Source organism: Camellia sinensis, chromosome 10 (assembly GCF_055761805.1).
Source record: "Camellia sinensis isolate YWXY chromosome 10, ASM5576180v1, whole genome shotgun sequence".
Taxonomy (NCBI): domain Eukaryota; kingdom Viridiplantae; phylum Streptophyta; class Magnoliopsida; order Ericales; family Theaceae; genus Camellia; species Camellia sinensis.
Window position 1 is genome coordinate 173513232 of NC_138970.1, and position 20034 is coordinate 173533265.

The following is a 20034-nucleotide window of genomic DNA, read 5'->3' on the forward strand; positions in this document are numbered from 1 at the left end:
TATTGTTCCACCAAAAGCTATTGGGCACGTGGCAACCTCGAACTTACCCTTTTGAGTTAGTCTAGAAATTATAAATAATCTATTAATTTTTTGAATAATGTTTGGTAGCTCGAGAATTTTGCCCCCCGAATCCCTCTAATGCCCAAAACGACGTCGTTTTGGGCATTAGGTTTTTTTTTCTTTTTTTTATTTTTTTTCTTCCATTTTCGATCTGAAACCGATCTGAGAAGAAGAGGGAAAGAGGGAGAGAGAAAGGGAGAGAGAGAGAGAATAAGAGGGGAAGAGGGGAACAGGAGCAGCTGGTGGTCGTCGCAGCTCCCCGCCGTTGTCGCAGCTCCAGCCCGCCGTCATCGCCTCGCCGCCAGCTCGTCGCAGCAGCAGCTCCAGCTCCAGCTCCGGCCGCCGTCTCCGCCTCCGGCCCCGCCACCTCCTCCCCTGTTATTAGGCCCCCTCCAGTCCTCCTCCTCTCCTCTCCTCTCCTTCTTCCTCCTGATTTCTGCTTCTGAAAAAAAATAAAATAAATAATAGAAAAATGACAACGTTTTCAATTAGGGGGATTCGAGCTACGTAGCATGACTGTAATTTTTTTTATCAAACCTCCCACTTAAATATAAAACCTACGCACATAAATCACGCTAATATAAGAGATTTAATAAAAATTTAATAAATTATTTAAAATTCATAACATTTTCTTACCCAATTTATTTCTCTAGAAGAAGCACTCAGAAACCTGACACGTTGCCACGTGCACCCCTTGTCCCAACATACCATGGTTAACAAACTCCCTAACCATGGTTAACACAATGCTGGTTAGTATGTAGCAGCCACAAACTAGCCTCCTACATTTATCTGCAACCTCAGGTTGGTTTTATGTTTCAATCTGTGGAAGCAAATTTGCTTTCTTCTTCTTATTGTTCTTCTTTTTTTCTCTTTCTCTCTCATTGAGTCATTTGTGTTTGTTTTTTGAGGAGAGAGAAAGATGGGTCTGTACAACCTTCCAAGCTCAGGTGAAGGGTTTCTTTATGTGCTAGTGATGAACACAATTTTGTTAGTGTCTCTGTTGGAAAATATGGTCAGATATATGTTTGATGTTGTGGGTTTTTATGGGTTTTCTCCAACTTCAGAGGAAGACCAATCAAGCGAAGTTGGAAGATCAAGAAGAGCAGTGTCCATTACAAAGTTCAAATCTTTATCTAAAAACAGATCTTGCGGCTGCGGCTGCGACGGCGGCGGCAGTGATGGTGGGAACATGAGGATGTGCTGTTCAGTTGAGTGTTGTGTTTGTTTGTGTGGGTATGAAGATAATGAGGAAGTGAGTGAGTTGTCTTGCAAGCATTTCTTTCACAAAGGTTGTCTTCAAAAGTGGTTTGACAATCAACATAGTACTTGTCCTCTTTGTCGTTCAATCCGTTGAGTAATCATCAAATTGGAGTTTGGAGTAAAAGAGGTTTTTTTTTTTTTTTTTTTTTTTTTGGGGGGGGGGGGGGGTTTGGGGGAAATACTACTTCCTTTCTTTTTCTCTCTCTCTCTTTTTTTTTTTTTTATTTACATTTTGTTTTTTTGTTTTTTTTTCGTGTTTGTTGAAGGTTTGAGTCATGGAAATAAACTCTTCGAAATTGAAGATAAGACCTAATTTTGAGCATGATGGAAGTATTGTGTACTAAATTGTTCTTAAGACCTCATTTTGAGCATGATGGAAGTATTGTGTACTAAATTGTTCTTTTATGTTTTGAGCAAAATTAGCGAAGGTAGTGTCACAATTTTGTTATTACTAGTGTGGGTTTTTGTATGTTTTTACAAGTTGCAAAATATTTTTCTCATGATATGAAATTGTACAAGTTGGGTTCTTCAGCTAAGTTCATTCAATCCTTTGGGTACGAGCAATGCTATATATGTACTGAAGAGCGTACATGCATTTGAAAATTCTTAGATGTTTAGGCCCTGTTTGATTGTCTAAAGATAAAATGAAAAAATTTAAGATTTACATGAGTATATACAATGATAGGATATGTTGTAGTGGATAACATATCCTACCATTCTTGTTTGTTAACTCAGAATTTGAGTATTGAATATATCATATTTATGTTTGTTTAACAAAAGCTATTGTGGTATATAAGTAATTTTCAAATTTATCCTCCTAACATACCTTAATTCATATGTATTTATTAGAAAAAGGGGTATATATGTCTTTTTAATTCATATCTCATCCCACTAGGGATTATATAACGGGGAATATGGTATTCTATATCCTGCCATTTTGAAAGATATACAATTTATTTGTATATCATATCTCATTTGAAAAGAAATTGCAAACAAATAATATATGAGAACTACTGGATAATATTTCTAATTTAACTATTTATCTTCAGCCATCAAACAAGGCCTTAATGATTATTACTTTTTGATAATTAATCATATCTAAACTTTTGTAATAAAATTTTACTAAGGTTTAGTATCTATAAAATTATTTTGAGTGTGCTGCTTTATATCCAATCTTATGGTTAACCGTTCAAAAAACATAAGAAAATAGGTTTATTTCTCTTGTATGACGGAGAGGGAAAATGGCATGAACACAAAAAAGAAATAATAATAATAATAATAAATAAAATGGAAAAAAAAAATGGACAGAAAAGAAAATTAATGAAATGTGTAAAAGCATCTCTTCCTATTCTAGTTATTTTAGCTGGTAAAAGTACACTATTATGTGGTCTTTGAAAAAGTTTCAGTATAACGGTGATACAGGTTATTAGTCTCTCCATCCAATCAGCTCTTGTCTTTTACTCTCTATATGTATGTGACAAGATTAATTGTGTTGGATTGACCCCTCTACATCATATAATGGTGAATTTTCACTGGGGCACTTAGGGCTAGTTCAAAAAATTTAAGGCCTAAAATGGAAATTTAAAAAACCTTATAAAATTTTAAAATATTGTTGTAAATTTTTTTTAACATTTTAAAATGTAAAATTACAAATTAATAAGAATCTTTGTACTAAAGTTATTCTCACAAATATTTTTCAATTGAGCTAACCACATAATTTTTCTTTGGAACAATTGTGAGCTAAGTATAATTTTATCAATAACCGAAACACCAGAGGGGGAAAAAACTCTAAGACCCAAAAACCCATCAATAACCGAACCACCATAGACCGAAACCTAGCATCTTCAGGAAGAACACAATAACTGAAACATCCTACACTTCCATACGAGTCCACCCCTTCCACGAAATTCGCTCCTAATAAAAAGGAATGTTACAGTATATCCTTAATAAACAAACACGCTGATAACCCAAAACCAAAATCAAGAAAAGGACAAAATGGTAAACATGATATATAATACAATTAATAACAAATATTATACCAAAAAAAAAAGGACTAAATGGTTCAATAAAAAACATTCAGGACTAATTAGTGTAACATTTTGTAAAACAGGATTTATGAGTAATTTTTCCTATAAAATACCATCATCAAATGATTTGAATTTTTTAAAAATATATTGAAAACTAAAAATATCTTGTACATTTGAAATTGATGATCATAGATGGAAAATAAAATATAAATAAAACGGTAGTGCTAGAAAATGAATTGTAGTTAGTATGATGTAAACCTGTATGACACGAAAATGACATATAATTGAATTGATTTCGTAGAAACAGTGGGTGGACGATTATTATACAAAATTTGTCTGGCCTCGGTTGGCACCCGGTAGTGTTTGAATGCCAGACTTTGACAGACCCCTTGTTTCAGTGATTGATTGTCCACAACAGAGACCGGAAACGTAAGTTGTTCCAGTTGGGTGGTAATGTGTTATTGTTTTTTTTTCCTTGTAAAATAATTTAACTTGTTTCAGTCACGAGGACGTTGATATGGTTGGTTGACTGGTTGCAGATCAGATTGTGCAATATTGGTCTGCTACATCATCAGGCAGTACGTGCATGGTTGCAACATAGGCGCCACGATGGAGGAAACAACGCCAACAGAGTTACGAGCAGCAATGGTGAAGATGTTCTTGAACGACTCAGGCGGAGGCCTTCGCAGTAGAATACGTTGAAGGAAAATGACAACGCTGTTAGCCCCAGAAATTTTTGGAATTGCAAAATGGATTTTGAATGTACAGTTTGATGGTTGATTATATTTTTGATGAACGTCGTTGAAAGATTAATTTGTTTTGGTTCGGCTGTCTTGGAGTATGGTACTTTGATATTGTTTGGTTGCTTTGTCGCGTACATTGTCACTCGTTTTTTTTATAACAAATGACACGACGTTCAGTAGTTTACACTACTTAAATTGTGTGTGATTGCTTTATCGCGTGCATAGTGAATTCCTATTTTCAAACAAATGTCGCAACGCTACATAATTTACACATTTGATCGGCGTCAAATGTTTTGTGTAGTTTGTGTTGATGGCTACACTGCAGGAATGTGAATGGGACGTAATGTCATTTTTATTTTTTTGAACAAGCAATTTGTTGGTTGTTGTGTGGATTGTTGTGGTTGTATTGTTGTTGATATTGGTTTTTTTTTTTTGGTTTTGGTTCAAAGATACATCAGTGTAGCATTGGACATGTAAATGTGATGACAGACTTACTTTCAATAGTATTTGACGATAATAATGTCGGCAGAGCGTGTGTTTTCTATTAAGTTAAGTTGCTCGAGGTGATGTTTCGAAAGGGTTGGACATTTTGTTTTATTGCGCAATGCTAAAATAGCGACGTTGTAGGTGGACCATTTTGTTGTGTTGGGCAGACATGGAATTGGTCGAAGTAGGGCAGACATAATAATTCAATTGTCATTGTGATGTTGTTCACACGAATATTTTAATTTATTTGTAGGTGTTTGATGAATTTGGTAATTTGGTTTGTTTTAGAATGTGGATGTGTGAATGTCAACGGTAGACCAGTGTTTTGGGTTGGGGAAACATTGACTTTCTTCGCGCACATGGTCGATGGAATTGTAACACATGTACGACATGTACTTTCTGACAGGAATATTTGGTGTCAAACGTTGACTTCAAAGTTAGTCAGTTAATAAAATTCGAAGTGGGTAAATCTGATGTATGGGTTTACTGTAAGTGGCATTGAAAATTTTCATGACTCAACAGGAATTGAACATTCTGAGAGAAATTTTTTTGGCAAGAAGAACAGGTTAATTAACTATTAACCTTATTATAACAAGTCACTACAGTAGTGTTATAGTAAGATGAGGTAAATGTAAAAAATAATTGAACTGTGGATAAGCGTCCATTATTGTAGAGTAATACGGTAAAGTTCTGAGACAGTTGACGTAATTATTTAATAATGTCAGCCAAATATTTCATCAACGTTCTCAAATAACATAAAGTGGACACGAAGCGTGCTACATGGCTTCCTTGCATGTTTTCCTGTTATGATGGCCCATTTTGCGACATCGACCACACCTAATGTGTTGAACAACCTCTCCCTTTGATGGAATTCTTTTCCGCTTGGGCCTTCCAGGAGGACGTTTGTAAACGGGTGGTGCAATGAGATAATCTGATGGTGTGAAATTGGGTTTGGCCACGGTGGGAATTGGGTGAATCGACCCTTCATATGCTTCCCGGTACTTCACCGCATGAAAAAACGGTTCAATGTAATCGTAGACATTCTTACCCGTATTCCGAAAAGCAACAATTGCGTGGGGACATGGGAAACCATTTAGTTGCCATTGAAAACAAGAACAAGAACGATTGGCAAGGTCAACTAACACTGATGGCTGGGACCGAACCTCAAAAATGTTATCATCCGACTGACTAACAATCCAGTGCCTGCTATCTTGAAACTCAGACATCAAACGCTTTTCCATTTTCGGACAAAGTTCTCCAACCCAGTTGCTAGATTTTACTTTACGCTTTGACATTTTTCCCATGATCTTTCCCCGTATTGCATCCACCAATTGAGTAATGGGCAGGTGGCGAGCTTCCCGAATCCAGTTGTTGAACGACTCTGCGGCGTTAGACCACATCTCACCGTATCGGCGACCCCTGTACAAGGTAAAAAATTACTGATGTACATGCCCTTCAATAAGTTATACACAGACTAGTGGGAAGACACGGATATGTAAATAAAAAAATACCTAAAGTACGCGTTGGCCCAATGTTGGGGATGCAGGTCTTTCAAGAAATTACCAACCACTACTGGGCTGCATTCTTTTAAAATTTCAATTTTGTGATTGAATGACGTTACTGTAGGTGCATAAGCACAGTCTCGTAATTTCCTCATCAGGCCAACTTTCTGATCAGCGTTAACATATTTCATCCGGTCACGAAGATTCATCTGAAGATGTAACAAACAAAATGCATGGTGCGCCGCGGGAAAGACAACGGGCATTGATTGTATTAAACCCAAATTACGGTCGGACACAAAAGTTAAATTCCGACCTCCGTCTACAACTTGGGCCAAATGACGCAAAAACCATTCCCAATTTGATGAGTTTTCAGAATCGACAATAGCAAACGCGACAGGGAATAAACCTGCATAACATCATGTGAGTACATCCTACGTAAGTCAAGTTGTTGCTACATAATGCAATATAAAAGTATACAATATGTAAAACCGTAAGTTACATGGTATGGTGACAGAGCATTGTGTAACATAGTTCGGGAGATAGTTCCAATAACCATTACAAAATTGTCATCCATACCTTGGTTCCCATCCTTGGCGGTGGCAGCGAGCAACGTCCCTTTGAACCTTCCCTTCAAAAATGTACCATCCAAAAATAGAAGTGGACGGCAACCATTGAACCCGTCTATGCATGCACGGAAAGCTATGAAATACCTCACAAACCTCCCTGTTTGCTGATCAAAATCCAAATTAATGTAACTATGTGGGTTGTTTTCCATAACAGCGTCGCTGTACCACCTAAGTTGGTCGAACGACATAGCGTGGTCGCCAAATACTTCGTTCCTTGCTTTTTCCACACCTAACCATGCAACCCGATAACTAATATCCAGACCATAACCATCCTTCATGTCAAATACCACATCCGTCGGCCGTGTTAGTGGTTGTTCACGCACACGTCCTGCGATCACATCGGACACCAAATCTGACCCAGTTCGTGGATTACGGTATGTTCGTACAGCAGCCCCACAGGAATGTACACTAATAAATCTCTTCAAACACATAACACCATTCGAAGGAGACACCCGTGCATGAACCAACCACCCGCACGCAGTTGACGTTACAAATTTGCATATTGCAGTAACACGTACGGCGTCGTTTTTGACATACTTGAACTGAAACCCACATTCTACTGCGTACTTGCACAATACGGTTCGGAATTCATGTGCACCACCTGGGAAAATTTGGCCGACATGCGTGATGCCGAATGCCCACCCAGCAGACAAATACGTCTTCGTTCGATGAGGACAATATGTCGCCAACAAATCCGTTTGGTCTTCCATATCGGCCGTCCGCATATCCACGGTCTCACACTCCCCATCATCATGTGACACTGGAAGACCACGTTGAGTAGCAGACCCATGATCCCGAACTTCAATTATCGCGTCAATATGTTGAAGCCCGAAAGACTTTGCAAGTAATAACATGTTTCGAAAGTCATCGTCAGAGTCAACCTTAAACTTATTATATCCTGGAATAGAAAACAATAAACAAACCAATTCCCGCTCCATGATATCAAACTTGTCACAAACAACATCAATTAATTGTTTGAAAGTGAATGCTTGATGAATGCGTAAAACAGCGTTGGTCTGACCGAACGTACATAACAACAACACTGCAAACTCCATAAATAGGAAAAACCACCTGCAACAACATACACATTACACCAAGGAAAAATTAAACACACATTTACATTAACATTTACCACCCCCCCATTCACAACAACAGCCCACCACCCAGAAAACAACCTTCTTCGCTACAACATCAATTCTAACTCAACCATAAACTTAACAAATGATCACATTAACTTTTGGAAATTAAGAACCTAAATACCGGCAACCTAAAATTGGTAACAAATACGAAAAGTAGCAAAACCCGCAAATGAATTTGAACGTACAAAATTGAATATGTATGTACCCACGTAGACAAATATAACAGATACATCACAGTTCACTACGAAGCAAAATAACTTCTGCTCCGTATCGGCATGGATTTGGTGCAACAAATTCCACAGACATATGTTGTAACACTGCATAACTGTATGCTAACGCCAAGAATAACAATACGACAGAAATTCTCACAAACACACATGCGGGTGTAACATCACAGATCACTACGAAGCAAAAAATCTTCTGCTCCGTACCGGCATGGATTTGATGCAACAAATTGAACAGTCATATGTTGTAAAACTGCATAAGTGTATGCTAATAAAATTAACAAAAACAAGATTAACATGACGATGGAAATTCTGAAAAACACACCCGCGATCGCAACATCGGCCAAACATGTGACCCACAAACCAACATCAAAACATACATTACGAAAACAACAGTACCACCAAATACACCAAACCGAACTGTTCTACTTGATGAATGGAAGTTACAATAACACACCCCCACGGACACACCCTCCATACATGCCATCAATAATTCCAAACCGAAAATACACTGCACACTAAAACAAATCCCCTGCAAATACCCCCCAAAACATAATCGAAACACCGTTACACAAAACGCGGAAACGGGACTGCGCGAAACAACAATAATGAAACATATTACACAACATTAAACGACAAACAAACATCGTACATACAACACTCCAACAAAACACCCCCAAACACCATCAGAAAATCCATCAGAAACATAAAAACCAGAGAGTAACATCAGCAAACCTGGACGAACGTCAGAGGGGGAAAAAACTCTAAGACCCAAAAACCCATCAATAACCGAACCACCATAGACCGAAACCTAGCATCTTCAGGAAGAACACAATAACTGAAACATCCTACACTTCCATACGAGTCCACCCCTTCCACGAAATTCGCTCCTAATAAAAAGGAATGTTACAGTATATCCTTAATAAACAAACACGCTGATAACCCAAAACCAAAATCAAGAAAAGGACAAAATGGTAAACATGATATATAATACAATTAATAACAAATATTATACCAAAAAAAAAAGGACTAAATGGTTCAATAAAAAACATTCAGGACTAATTAGTGTAACATTTTGTAAAATAGGATTTATGAGTAATTTTTCCTATAAAATACCATCATCAAATGATTTGAATTTTTTAAAAATATATTGAAAACTAAAAATATCTTGTACATTTGAAATTGATGATCATAGATGGAAAATAAAATATAAATAAAACGGTAGTGCTACATTTATATAATTTTTTTAATGAGATGGCAAACATAATTTGAAAAGTTGAAGTGTTTTTAGAAGAATTGTGAGGGGAAAAAATTGTGTAAATAAATAAAATAGGTAGGTTTTAGGCCTTTTTCACATTCAAGTCTCATTAAATTTTTATGGATAAATTACATTTACACCCCTGAAATTTGGGTTTAATACATATCACCCTTTGACGTTTGGAAAATTACATTAACCCCCCATCATTGTAATTATTTAGAGGAAATGAAGACATTGAACTCATGCACTCTCTTTTTTTTTTTTGCTTTGCTTTACTTTATCTTTTTTTTCCCTTTCCTTTACTTGTTTTTTTAATGTAATTTCCTTTATTTTTCTACTAGGAGTTGTTACCTTTTATATAAGCAGGGGGATTTTTGAAATGAGACTATTAACCACAGGGGTGGGAATATAATTTTTAAAACGTCAGGGGGTGGGTAGTAATTGAATCAAACCTCAAGGGGTGTCAATGTAATTTATCCAATTTTTAATAGACAAAATTACTTTTCAAATAATGATTGTTTATCATTTATACATATTTATAAAGGAACATGAGGATTTGACATTTATTTTAATTTTTAAAATTTTGAAACATCAACTTTCAAATTGAAAAAACTAAAGAAAAAAAATGTGCAAAAAAAATAAATATATTTTTGAAAGAATTGAAAAAGTTGAATTTTTTTTATGCAAAATTGAAAATTTTGTATCTATAAAGGACTATGATGATGGAACATTGATGTGCAAAATTGGGAAAAAAAAATTAAAATGAAAAAATTAATAATGTTCTCAGTTTTAAAATTGAAAAAAAATTGATAATGTTCTCGGTTTTATTGGATCGTTGACTCAAACCAACAAGTAGAATGGCAAAAACGTTTAATCTTATGCTTTGTTTTTTTATTATCAGTTATTGAAACAATTATCTGGAACATTATTATGCAAAATTGATAATATTTTTAGTTTTAAAAATTAAAAAAAACTGATAACATTTTTAATTTTACTAAATAAGACTTATTGATTCAAAAATATTAGATAAGACCTAAGCTACGACAACATTTATAAATAGAATTTTTAAGCAATTAACTCTTTTTTATATTATTGTGAGACAACCTGACACATTTTGACTTTTTTAAATGAAAATTTTTCTATTTTTGGGACACATTTCTTATGTTGTGTTTGGTTGAAGGATTTGATAAGAGAAATAGAAAGTGTAAGGGAAAGGAAAAAAATGTGTGAAACTAGGTGAAATGTAAGCATCTTTTATTCACATTTCACCTACCTTTCCTTTTCCCTTTTTAAATCACTTCCTAAATCTCCTAACCAAACACAATGGTGTAGGTACTCTGTTAGCAAATTAATAAAAGAAAAATTTTAATATACACCCCTTTAAAAAATGTGTTTTATATATACCTCTAATTATATTATTTTATTTTTTAATTACGATTTTTTTTTAGTTATAATATTATTTTAATTATGATTCATGAGTTCTTTAATTATAACTTATGTTGTGTTTAATTATGAAAAAAAAATTTAAAAAAATTTATTTTTATAGTTGTGACTCAAAATTTTGAAATTATATAATTTTTTTTAGTTATAAGATGCATATATGATGTATACCCTTTGAAGAGTGTACACCAAAATATTTTCCTAATAAGAAATTAGGATTTTGTCAAATTGAAATATGACTTTTAAAAGAATTTTACGAATTCATGAGATTTAGGATGAATCCAGTTTCGATTATTCGAATCATTCATTTTATAAAATTTTATATGTATAAAATTTATGGAAAAATTAAATCGATCTAATAATTGTAACTTTTTATTTTATTTTATTTGTGTCTAAAAAAATAAATAGCTTATTTTTTAAAACATAATTGTCATTTATTTTCTAGAGACAAATATGATAAAATGAAATAATTGTGATTATCAAATCGACTAAATTTTTTTATTAATTATATACATATAGAACGTTACAAAATAAACGATTCAAATTATTAAATCACCCATGTGATAAACCCTACAAACTTTTTAAATCCTCTCAAATTCATATTTAAATTTAAGAAAAACTCAAACCTATATAGGGCTCATATTGCAAGGCAACTGCCACAACCTGAGTTCATCATGCTATACATCCCAACAATACACTGATATTCATATACATCCCAACAATGCACTGATATTCAATGACTAATTGTTTTGTTGTAATACATTCCAGCATACACTATATTTCAGAAACTTTTGGGTTAAGAAGTCAAAACTTAAATTTTTTTTGGATCAAAAGAATATTATTGGTCCAAAAATACACATATCTGATTAAATTTTACCTACCTATCTTGTATACGTGTCACCAATCTATACAACTATGTGTTCAAATGTTGCAATATTTGTTCAAGTGTCACACTATTCGTATACATGTCACTATTTGTCTAACTATTTGTTTAAATGTCCAACTATCTGTATACCTATCCATTCACATATCTATTCAATATCACTTATATGTCTATCATAATGTCATTAGTTGGCCTCCACTGCTAATGACTTTTCAACGCGTCTCTTTATCATCAAAAAAGATTAAACCATAGGCCTCTTTTGAAAAGTGCAAAAAAAACTTATTTTTTATTTTATTTGAATCATATCACCTCTTTACTTTTTTGAGTGTCTTTTTGTAATAAACAAAAAAATCAATTTTTTTGGCACTCCCCAAAACAACCCTAAATGATATATTGCCTCATAGGAATGGACTTTTTGACCAATTAAGCCATCTTTTAATGTTTTAATTAGTTGAAAATTGGTTTCACAATAGCATTAGCCTTAAATGTAATTAGGTACACTTCAACCATAGCATAGAGTTGCTATGCGCCAAACTCACCGAAGAATTACGCCCACAAATCATGCATGACCCATTCTAGTTTTCAGCGGTAAACATTGGAATTTTGAAAAAAAAAAAAAAAAAAAAAAAGAGCATGTTTTAAAAAAGAAGATAGCTATATCGGATCATTCATCTTAGTTCAACAACAATTTTAATTCAACCTATTTGGAACGATCATATTACTAATCATATCATATACCCGAAAATGTTACACCACTCTGCATTCTCATCTGCAACAACAAATGGATTTCAGTTGTTGCTCTGCTTATGCATCCTTTGCTCTTGGAACTACCTGTGATCCTTTAAAAGAATTTCAACAGATGTTTTCGATTACGGCTGTAAAAATGGTTATTATTGATAATCATCTCTACAATTATTGAATAATCAATTATACAAATCTAGCACTAAAGCCCCAAGCAACGTAACGGTGATGGTTGTACCCAAGTACACTTCTGTCAACATTGTTGATTCTCCCCTTAGCTAGCTGTAGACTTTGGCAGATCGATTCCAATTGATTTGTTGTAAGCTTTTTCTGCGTTTGCAACCCGATCCTGAAACATCTTCCACTCTCTTCTACACCTCTCCCTCACCTGTCATGAACAAATTATTGAAACAAGGATCAAAACTGCATTTATGCTAAAAAGACCAAATCTGAGACAAACTTCATGACTAGAGTCAGTATGAGAGAGATAGAGAGGCAGAGAGAAGAGGGGGGTGGGGTGGGGGGGGTGTAATATTGACAGCTTTGTATAGTGCATACCCCTTGCCATGGTGCCTTCCCTTCCACTACTTCGCCCTGCCAAAAGATAAGAGGTTACTCAGTATTATGTCTGATCATATCTCTATACATGTGTGTGTATCCACACATACGTGCATGTGTGCGCTTTCACAACTTTGACCAAAGCTTTCTCTTTACCTCATTCCCGAGTGATGGAACAGTTTGATGATCTATCCACTGAGCATCTACGACTCCAATTTTCTCATGAGCAGGCTGGTTTGAAGAGGAGAAACATACTCATCATGCCTTGTATGGATGTTATTGTTTTACCATACCAATTAACGAGTGAATAATCAAAGAAGATAGAACGCAAAGAGGATGAAAGACAGTTACTAACCTCAACACATCTTCGGAGGGCAAAGTCCAGACCCCATCCATGGACCAAGTCATTCTACAATGCCGACAATAAGATATTTAACATTTAGTTTTCAAGTACTGATTTCTTGTTTTTCGTGTTTTTTTTAATTTAAATCTATAACGAATTATTTCATATTTTAGTCAATTTTGTGTTAGATGCATCTAAAATGTAGAGTATCTAGTAAAAAATAACAATCACTGAGGACAAATAAAGTCAAAAAAAGCCAACACATTTTAGTATTTTTTATGTTTAGTGAACTTTTTTTCAGATTTTTTCATGCATAATTTTGTTTTAGACTAAAATATGAAATTTGACTAAAATTTGATACCACAACCAAACAAGGTGATGAAGCAAACCATAATATAACTGCATACCTGAATCAAATGCCACACACAGCGCCATGCTTCTCGAGAAAACACTGGAGCCATGATCTCAACAAATCTGAAATCAAAAACACATGAAAAAAAGTGTGTTTATTTGCAGATCCTGCTGGAATAAAAGGAAGAAGCGACAGAACGAACGATGAAATAATAAATATTCATACGCTGCACAAGGAGGTAAGTGTGGGTCACTACACCAGCCTGGTCTCTCCTCTGTTTCTCTGGTTAGAAAATGGGAAACAAACAAACCAAGGAGAAAAGGGTCATTTCATCATTGAAAAAACTATCTGAAGTAACACGAGCTTAATGGTGCATGACAACATTCCCATCATTCTTACTTGTGAACTTCACGATCACCTCTTCTCTTCGTCATCTGCCATGTCAGCCCTTTGTTAGGCTCTAAACCAGGCTGCGAAATCTCCAAGCCATGCTTCCGAACAAGTTTTATGTATCTGGAATTGAACAAACAAAGGACACAAGGAGATTTTGAGTAAGCCGATTCAAAAATGTCATAAACATGAGATTTTGTGTTTAATACTCACTCTTCGGCGTTAAAATGCTCAACTCCAAGGTCTTCATCCCAGATAAATATGTAATCATATGCAGCCACAATATCCGGATGCAGAAATCGTTTTGCATACCACCTTCAAAATTTCAAGTAGCATAGTATATAAGTAATGATATAGAGAGAAATGGTAAGACATAAAGTAGTTATACATGAATTTCAGTAATTCCATACCATTTTGTTTGCTTTCGAGCACTCACATGAATAGCTCGCTTTGACCACTCAAACTCATCCCATTCAGTTGTTCGACCATCATAATGAAAAAGAAGTATTGTAAAGTTCTCCGAGAACTGTAGGAAAAACAAATTCAGTGGCGCAGAGAGAGAAAGAGAGAGAGAGAGAGAGTGAAGGTAAGGGAGTGAGAGTTGACCTTTTTGACTGCTGCATCAATATTATTTTTCTGTTTATAACCAACAGTGAACGTTACAAGATACTTTTGTTTGACAGTTATGTCCTGCAAAAGGCAACATGATCAAACCCCTCAAATTCAATAAAAACTTATCAAGTCCTAAAATTTAATCATCAGAAGTTAAATATGAGAGAATCAATTAAAAAAGACATAATAGATTAGTGTCTGCGACTAAACTACAGAACTAACATTATTCATGATCCGATTCCTTCATGTTCCCTGTATATATCTAATCATTGTTTTATATAACCAATATAGTATTATGTTTAAACATTACTATTCTCTCTCTTTAGTGGCCCACAAAGTTATTTCAAGTGTTCTCATCACAATTAAGGTCACTGGAAAAATTTGTAGATCCAAATGAAAAGATTTGTATCTGTTTATAATTCCATAATGCGAGAAGAGAAATATCCCATGAATGAAGATAAAGGTTGTGACAAAAGAAACACACCTCTTTGGGAATACCCCACAATCTGCGGAGATAGAAGTCTGACTTCGCTGCAACAATGCCTGGGGGTAATCTTTCTGCACCTCGTGGATTAGATGGCACCCAAATCTGCATTGAAATCATAGGGAAGAAGGCGATGTCAAAGATGGATGTAACAGTTTATCTCTTCAGGATATTATTATGATAATGGGACATTAATTTTAAAATCTCCTCACAATAGCATACCACATCTTTGTACTTCTAATGTTAGGAAGTGGATAGCATACCGCATTCTCATTTTATAATACACACAAGCACACTAATGTTTCGAGTAATGTTGGATTACATGATCACATTTTAGTAAGAAATACTGAGCTAATAGGAAAGGTCAAGGAATTCAACAAAATACAATCTCTCAAAACAGCATTCTATGAGTTCAAGGTCTCAAATACTGTTACAGAAATGGTGAATTATAAACCAGAACTCTAGCTTAGATTCAGTTTTCTTTTTAGCCCATGACTTAGAATGGTTTCTAAATACATTTTTTGTTTCCAAATACTTCGATGTTGCCTAATATTTGGCTGTGCGCTTTCTAACTTATCAGCACCACCTGTATTGCTACATTTTCCAGGCTGCCAACCTAAAGAAAGGAAAACTAAGGATTTGCTTCATAAAAAAGCAATACAGCATACTTAAGCAGAAAATATTTCACTAATTAACCACAACAAGTGCCTTTCTAGTTCTTTCCCCAGAAACAATCAGCCAAAAGATATGCAATGCAAGAACAAGGAAACGAAATATACCTTCGATGTATTGTTCAAGTTTTTAGCTTCAGAAGAGTTGTTTTCATTACCCTTCAAAGTAGACCAAGCATTCAAAAATGCTTGGGTTGACAGGCCTGAATTTTTATCCTCAACGTAAGGAAAAAGGTTGGATGGGAGATTCAGCTGCCAAATTTGGACATAATTGAAAGACGGAAAAAAAATGTCATTATGGAATGTGAATAAAAGAGAAAATTAACAAGGAGATGTACATGGAGAGAAAGAATGAGGAAAAAGGGATAATAATTGAACAAAGAAAAAAAAAGCATATATTGTGCACCTTCGTTAATGTAAATGCCGGAAATGATACTCCTATTAAGAAGCCAAAAACAATTCCAATAAAAGTTGTTACAATAAGCCTCATGCTCTCATTTGGTTTTCTAACAACTCCACTGCATCCAACAAGAGGATATACTGTCATGTAAACATCAATAACATTAACACAAATAAACAATAGAAATCTCCCAAAATTCCAAACCTGCGTCCAGGGCTTCCCATTTTATTTAGAGTCATCTGAATCTATATGCACTACAATAAGAAGCTCAAAGAGGTGCTTGGCATTAAGCAGCAGATTGCGAGGGATCACTCCTTCAGAAAAGAGGAAAGGTTCTCAGGGAAGAAAGACAAGGCCTGAAACAAGAAATATGCTAATTATTGAAACCATATTAAAAATTGAAGTAAAGATACAACAAAGTAATATCTATAACTAAGACCAGTACAAAAGATTAAGAATTATGAAAAATTCGTAATGGAAGCTCAACCACAAAATGTAAAATATTCAATAAGAAAATAAATCTTTCGGAATCAATCAAGCCCGTGATAGCTTCAAATGACAGATCACAAAGTGCAATTGCGTCAGAAAGCTAACGTCATGATGAAATCCACCTTTGGAGCCTGTGAATTCCTTACCTTCTTCCTTTTCTTTCCTTCACATAAAAAACACATTCAGTGCCTGTGAAATTAGACTCAGATGACCCAATATTATCCCAATCCCTCTCTCACCTTCTCAATTCATCTTACAAACCAGATCAGATGTGTAAAACTCAAAAGCCCAAAGCAATGCCTTTATCAACTATCATACTCAAACTCATAAAGTAGCAAACCTTTAGATTTCAATGGATTAATTTGACGGCCACCAAATCACATGCAATTCCACCCTCAATACCCTCCACAAGCGACTCGGCAATCGAGCAAGAAAGCAACAAACCATGTGCTACCCTTTTGACAATTGCACTTCTCTAGCATATATCAAGTACAAATTCAACACCCCCAATTCAATTCCCCAAATGGGTACCTCCAAAACCAAGCCACCGTGTGTACACCTTTTGACCCTCCACAAAATCAAACTAACTTCATCGAAAATAAGCATCCGAATCTCCAGTATTCTAGTTAATACCACCAATTGAATTGCTTACATCCAAAGATAATGTATATATAACTTTAAAAAAACACTTACCCAAATACGAAGCTAGCTAAAAATGACAAATCAACTTACCCATTTGTTGAAATTCAAAGAAACTAACACAAATTACAAACACCCAATTGTTGAAACACAGAAATATATACATCAATATGTTTAGAGAGAGAAAGAGAGTGCACCTGAAGCAGGGAGGGAGAGAGAAACTTCAAGAGCAGAGGATCTGGTGGTAGGCAGAGATAGAAAGTTGGGAATCACGAGAAAACTACTTGTCCCAGTTTAGCTAACGAGTTTTGAACTGCTTCACGAGTTTCGTGATCGATTTTTCTGAGAGTATATATCTATGAGTTTCTGTATATGTGAAAAAGAGATTTGAAACTGCTAGAGAGCGAGAGCGAGAGAGAGAGAGAGAGAGAGATTGTTCAGAAGAGAAAGAATTTGGTTTTCTTGGCAAGATTGGTGGGTTTGATAGGAATTAGTCCTGTGGAATTTAAGCCCCACTGTTTAATTTTTGGGTCTTTGGTTTTGCTTTCTCATCCATTATTGTTTTTTTGCAACTGTTTTTGAAACTAAAACCACAGTGTCCCCATTGGAAAAGTCTCTAGCTTTCACATCAAAAATTATAACAAAAATTTTTATATCACAAATTAATATATTTGAATTTTAAGGCGTCGTTAATAATTGAAAATTTTATCTATAAATCTCATTTTGAAAAAAAGATAATTCATTTATTTTAAATTTTTTTTTATAAACCAATTATTTACATTAATTTTGAAAATATAGATTTAATATATTACTTAGAAATTAAATTTATAATTATACCCTTGTTATGTTTCGTTCTTTTTTTTTTTTTTTGGTGCTAGAAAGGTAATGTACACAATTTATAAGAATCAAATTTGAGATGAATTTCTATATGAGAATCTTTTTTATTTGGAAAACATTTCAAAAGAAGTATAAAAATGACTTGAAATATGAGATCCTTCAAACATTCCAAAATGATGTGGGATTCTTCAAATATTTTAAAAAAAGTACAAAAATCTCTTATGTTGTGTTTGGTTTGAGAATTTTATGATACATTTGGAAAGGGAAATGAAAAAAGTAGGTGAAATGTGAATAAAACATATTCACCTAGTTTCACACACCTTTTCATTTTCCTTTCCCTTTCCAAATCCCCCAACCGAACACAGCGTTAGTAAATTTGGGCAAATGTATAATTTCAAACTGTAACACTCTCATATAACACTCAAACGTAACACTCTAATATAACATTCGAAAAAAATTCTTAGTGTACTTTTTTTCAAATGCAACACTCTAATATAACACTAAAAAAAAAAAATTAGTGTAACATTCTAATGTAACGCACAAAAAAACTCATTGGTATTCTTTTCCAAATATAACATTCCAATGTAACACTCTAAAAAAAGATTATAAGATTCTTTAAACCATTCCAAAATGATGTGGGATTCTTCAAACCATTTCAAATGAATACAAAAATTCCTTAGTAAGTTTTGAGCAAATATATAATTTCAAATTGTGAGTGTTATGTTATAAAAAATTACATTAAGTAATTTTTTAGTATTTTTATGTATTACATTGGAGTGTAACGTTTGAGATTACATTGATTGAAGTGTTACGTTTAGAAAAAGTACATTAAACAGTTTTTTTGTGTGTCACATTGATTGAAGTGTTACGTTTGGAAAAATATATATATACTAAGGAGTTTTTTTGTATGTATGTTATATTGGAGTGTTACGTTTAGAAAAAAATACATTAATGAGTTTTTTTTTAGTATTACGTTGTTACGTTTGGAAAAAGTACACCAAAGAGCTTTTTAGTATTTTATATTGGATGTTACGTTAGTGTTACATTAGAGTGCTACATTATTAGAGTGTTATATTTTTTTTTCGTAATGTGAGATTTATTCTACAAATTCAAAGCTTCTATAATGCGAATTGTCCAAATATGTAATTTTACATTTAGAGAAATCCACTTTTATCCTTAGAAAATTAAACCCAAACATGTAAGTGACTATCCTTCTGTTTAATTTTCACTTTAATAGAACTTTTGGATTCATAAGAAAAAAAGAATGATTAAACAATTTACAAGATCACATTTTGAACTTATTGGTGCTTTACACTTAATAATTTGTGTATAAATATATAATATTAAACAAGTTTTAAGTTTTATTTTTAGTAAAATTTTTAAAAAAATGTATAACATACATAAGTTTTAAAGTTTTATTTTAAAAATATGTAACAGAGATAATTAACCGTAAGGAATGATCGAAGGTGATTGATCATGATCGGAGATGGTTGCTGGATGGAAAAAGTGACTTCTACTAGGAGGTGGTGGCTAAAAAAAAATTGCCGGTAATCGGACATAAAAGGCAAAAGTGATTGGTTGTTGACCACTAGCTGTGATGCCCGAAGGTAATTGTTGCCACCGATAGAAAGTGGTGGCAAAGGTTAGGTTGAAGCTACCAAATGAAACTAATTTTTTGTGACTGTGTGAATAGGAAAATCCTACTATACACAATTTTTTTTTTTTTTTTTTTTTTTGAGTGTATATCATATCCTCTGATTAAAATATTTGGTTATAACATATTGTGATATTAGTTATGACTCATTGTGATACTGGCTATGATATTATTTTAGTTATTATTAAAAAATGACTTTGGTTATATTTTATGTGA

At 34.0% G+C, this 20034-nt stretch overlaps 3 protein-coding genes across 3 annotated transcripts; 1 reads left to right on the forward strand and 2 right to left on the reverse strand.

Annotated features, from left to right (window-relative positions):
* The first annotated feature begins 979 nt into the window (after positions 1-979).
* Positions 980-1414, forward strand: LOC145800875 (putative E3 ubiquitin-protein ligase XERICO). Its single transcript, XM_082890629.1, has one exon. The coding sequence runs from the start codon at positions 980-982 to the stop codon at positions 1412-1414; it is 435 nt and encodes a 144-aa protein (XP_082746755.1).
* Positions 1415-5352: 3938 nt separating this feature from the next.
* On the reverse strand, positions 5353-10438 carry LOC145800876 (uncharacterized). Its single transcript, XM_082890630.1, has 5 exons — positions 10430-10438; positions 8724-8878; positions 6655-7775; positions 6088-6484; positions 5353-5995 (listed from the first exon to the last, which is right to left on the reverse strand). The coding sequence occupies exons 1-5, from the start codon at positions 10436-10438 to the stop codon at positions 5353-5355; spliced, it is 2325 nt and encodes a 774-aa protein (XP_082746756.1).
* A 1898-nt stretch (positions 10439-12336) lies between these two features.
* On the reverse strand, positions 12337-17954 carry LOC114295744 (uncharacterized). The gene is made up of 15 exons (XM_028240056.2): positions 17525-17954; positions 16404-16555; positions 16206-16317; positions 15908-16051; positions 15129-15233; positions 14639-14722; positions 14443-14558; positions 14246-14347; positions 14042-14155; positions 13868-13924; positions 13698-13764; positions 13303-13356; positions 13104-13178; positions 12948-12983; positions 12337-12777 (listed from the first exon to the last, which is right to left on the reverse strand). Exons 2-15 carry the CDS (start codon positions 16436-16438, stop codon positions 12664-12666), a joined length of 1215 nt encoding a protein of 404 aa, XP_028095857.2. The 5' UTR covers positions 16439-16555; positions 17525-17954; the 3' UTR covers positions 12337-12663.
* Between the last annotated feature and the right edge of the window lie 2080 nt (positions 17955-20034).